At 48.0% G+C, this 2537-nt stretch overlaps 1 protein-coding gene across 1 annotated transcript; it reads left to right on the forward strand.

Annotated features, from left to right (window-relative positions):
* The first annotated feature begins 226 nt into the window (after positions 1-226).
* LOC115422495 (SE-cephalotoxin-like) lies at positions 227-2059 on the forward strand. The gene has a single exon (XM_030138841.1). The coding sequence runs from the start codon at positions 227-229 to the stop codon at positions 2057-2059; it is 1833 nt and encodes a 610-aa protein (XP_029994701.1).
* Positions 2060-2537: the final 478 nt, after the last annotated feature.

A 2537-nucleotide genomic window follows, 5' to 3' on the forward strand; every position in this document is an offset into this window, starting at 1 on the left:
GTCTTTAATGTTGACTGTTCAGACTTCGGTCCAATTCTGTCTTACATGTTGACCCTTTAGTCTTTCCTGCAGTCCACTTCTGTCTTAAATGTTGACCCTTCAGACTTCGGTCCCCTTCTATCTTAACTGTTGACCCTTCAGACTTCAGTCCACTTCTGTCTTAAATGTTGACCCTTTAGACTTCAGTCCACTTCTTTCTTAAATGTTGTTTCTCTGTGTTTCAGTCATGGCATTCCCTCGGATGTCCTCCATCGTTCTGTCGTTCTCACTCATAGTCTTTGTGTATTGGACGACCTCGGCTGCTGAGTCACATGACCTTTCACCTGCTGACCTCTCAGCCCTTCGCAGGATTAAAAGAGCGCTCGATGACACCACCAAAGAAAGGATCCAGAGTGGTTTCCAGTTAGGCGTAGACTTGCTGACCACGGTCACAGAGGTGACAAACCAAGTCCAACCTAAGAAGCTGTCCTCTGTGCTCAAGGGCTTGGCCAACTTTGCCAGTTTGGCGCCTGGTATCGGAAGTCTGGTCTGCTCATTTATCAGTGTGGTTTTGGCAATCATCCCTCAGAAAAGCGACATTGAGGAGCTGAAGAACAGCTTCAGCGAAGTCAACCGGAGACTGGACTCTCTGGCCTTCCAGATATCCGACCTGGCCACTGACGTGGAGTGGTTCAACTTTGCCAGCGTCTACTCTCGAGATGAGACTCGCATCCTGAACGCCTGGATGAAGTTAGATGAGCTTCAGCAGAACCTCAGGCTGGTGACGAGTGAAGAGGAGAAGCTGAGGCTGGCGGAGATCTTCGCCAACTTCTATGAGAATTCTGGGACTGAGGGTAGCGTGGCAAACATCTACCATTACCTGACGGTCAGCGGCACATCTCTGAGCAAGAACATCAACAACCTGTTGAGGGGCAAGTTTAAGTGCAGCATCAGTGAGATGGGCCGCTATAACATGTACCTGAGTGGTCTGCTGTGGAAAGGCATGGTCCTCAACCAGCTCTACTGGAAACTCATCGGATTCCACGCATCACATAAACAGAACGAACATAACAGCATGTTCAAGAATGTCTTCAAAGCTCAGAACGATTCTTTGCAGTTCTGTCTGGACAACTTTGAGCAGTACTTGGTGAAAGACGTGAAGGAGGTCAGCACCAGATTCACCAAAGACCAAAAACAGGACATCGCTGCCAACGTCCAAAAGACTCTGGATGAGAAGTACTTCTGGTACAAGTGGGCAGTGATGGTGTATGAGCAGAATGATGAAGCCAACTACAAACTGGTCCATATGTGGCGTGTACCTGTGGGGGACGTGGTGGTGGGGGTGGGATACATCCAGAAGGAAACGCACAAGACCGAAACCCGAGAGGACGTTGTGTCTGGTGCTCGGACATGCTTTGCTAATACCCAGTGTTTGGCCCTTAAACAGACGTCAAAGGACTGTTCCTTTCAGGTGCGCACTGGAGACTACATAGGCCCGCCCTTGACTTCCGCCCTTGAACCCGTACTAGATTATACAAGCTTTTCAGAATTTGCCAAAGTTTTGCATTATTTCTATCGTCATCCTCCAGCGATGTCACCACCACCTCTTTCCAACCAGGTGGAGTGCACCCTCGATGGTTATAGGTACAAGGTGAACGTCTACATGTCCATACAGCTGCCAGATGTTTGCTTACCGGACACCTGTTGGAACGGAGGCAAGTGCAGGCAGCTGATGGACTCCAATGAAATCCTATGTGACTGTCCTGACGAATACTATGGAAAAAGATGTGAAAACTACACCAGCGACTTCCAGAACGTTGACATCGGTTCCCTGGTGCCGGACATAACCACCCTCAACACCAAACTGGACCGGATCCTTGACACCCCTCTGAAGCAGATAGAGGACAAACTGGACCAGGCCCTTGACACCCTTCTGAAGCAGAGAGAGGACAAACTGGACCAGGTCCTTGACACCCGTCTGAAGCAGACAGAGGACAAACTGGACCAGGTCCTTGACACCCGTCTGAAGCAGATAGAGGACAAGCTGGACCAGGTCCTGAGGACACATCCTGCCCACTAACAAAGACCTGAACACACATCAACAACATCCACTGTCACCGTCTGAGGTTCCAGGTCCTGACCCACTGGGATGTTTGGAAAGCCTGTGAAAATAGGAGTTATTATGGGATGGATATGTGGTGTGAATATGTCCAACAGATAAATAAATAAACATCAGTGAGTTGGTCCAGTTCAAACAGTGGCTCCACCAGGTTTCTTTGTGTTTCTTTGTGTTTCGTTGTGTCATTGCACTCATTACACACTTCTGTTTGGAACACATTTTATATAAATATGGGGACAGTTTAGCTCAGATGGACCATGGACCAAAGGGACTGTTTACAGGTTTGTTTGATTTGGATTCATTCCTGTTGTTGAAGATCAGATGAGTCCGAAAAACACAGAAAACAGTCCAAACGTCCTGAACAGTCTCTAGAAGAACATCTGATTAAATACGAGGTTTAGTGGAGTTGACATCATCTAAGAACCCGTTTGTGTTTTAC

Source organism: Sphaeramia orbicularis, chromosome 7, assembly GCF_902148855.1.
Source record: "Sphaeramia orbicularis chromosome 7, fSphaOr1.1, whole genome shotgun sequence".
Taxonomy (NCBI): domain Eukaryota; kingdom Metazoa; phylum Chordata; class Actinopteri; order Kurtiformes; family Apogonidae; genus Sphaeramia; species Sphaeramia orbicularis.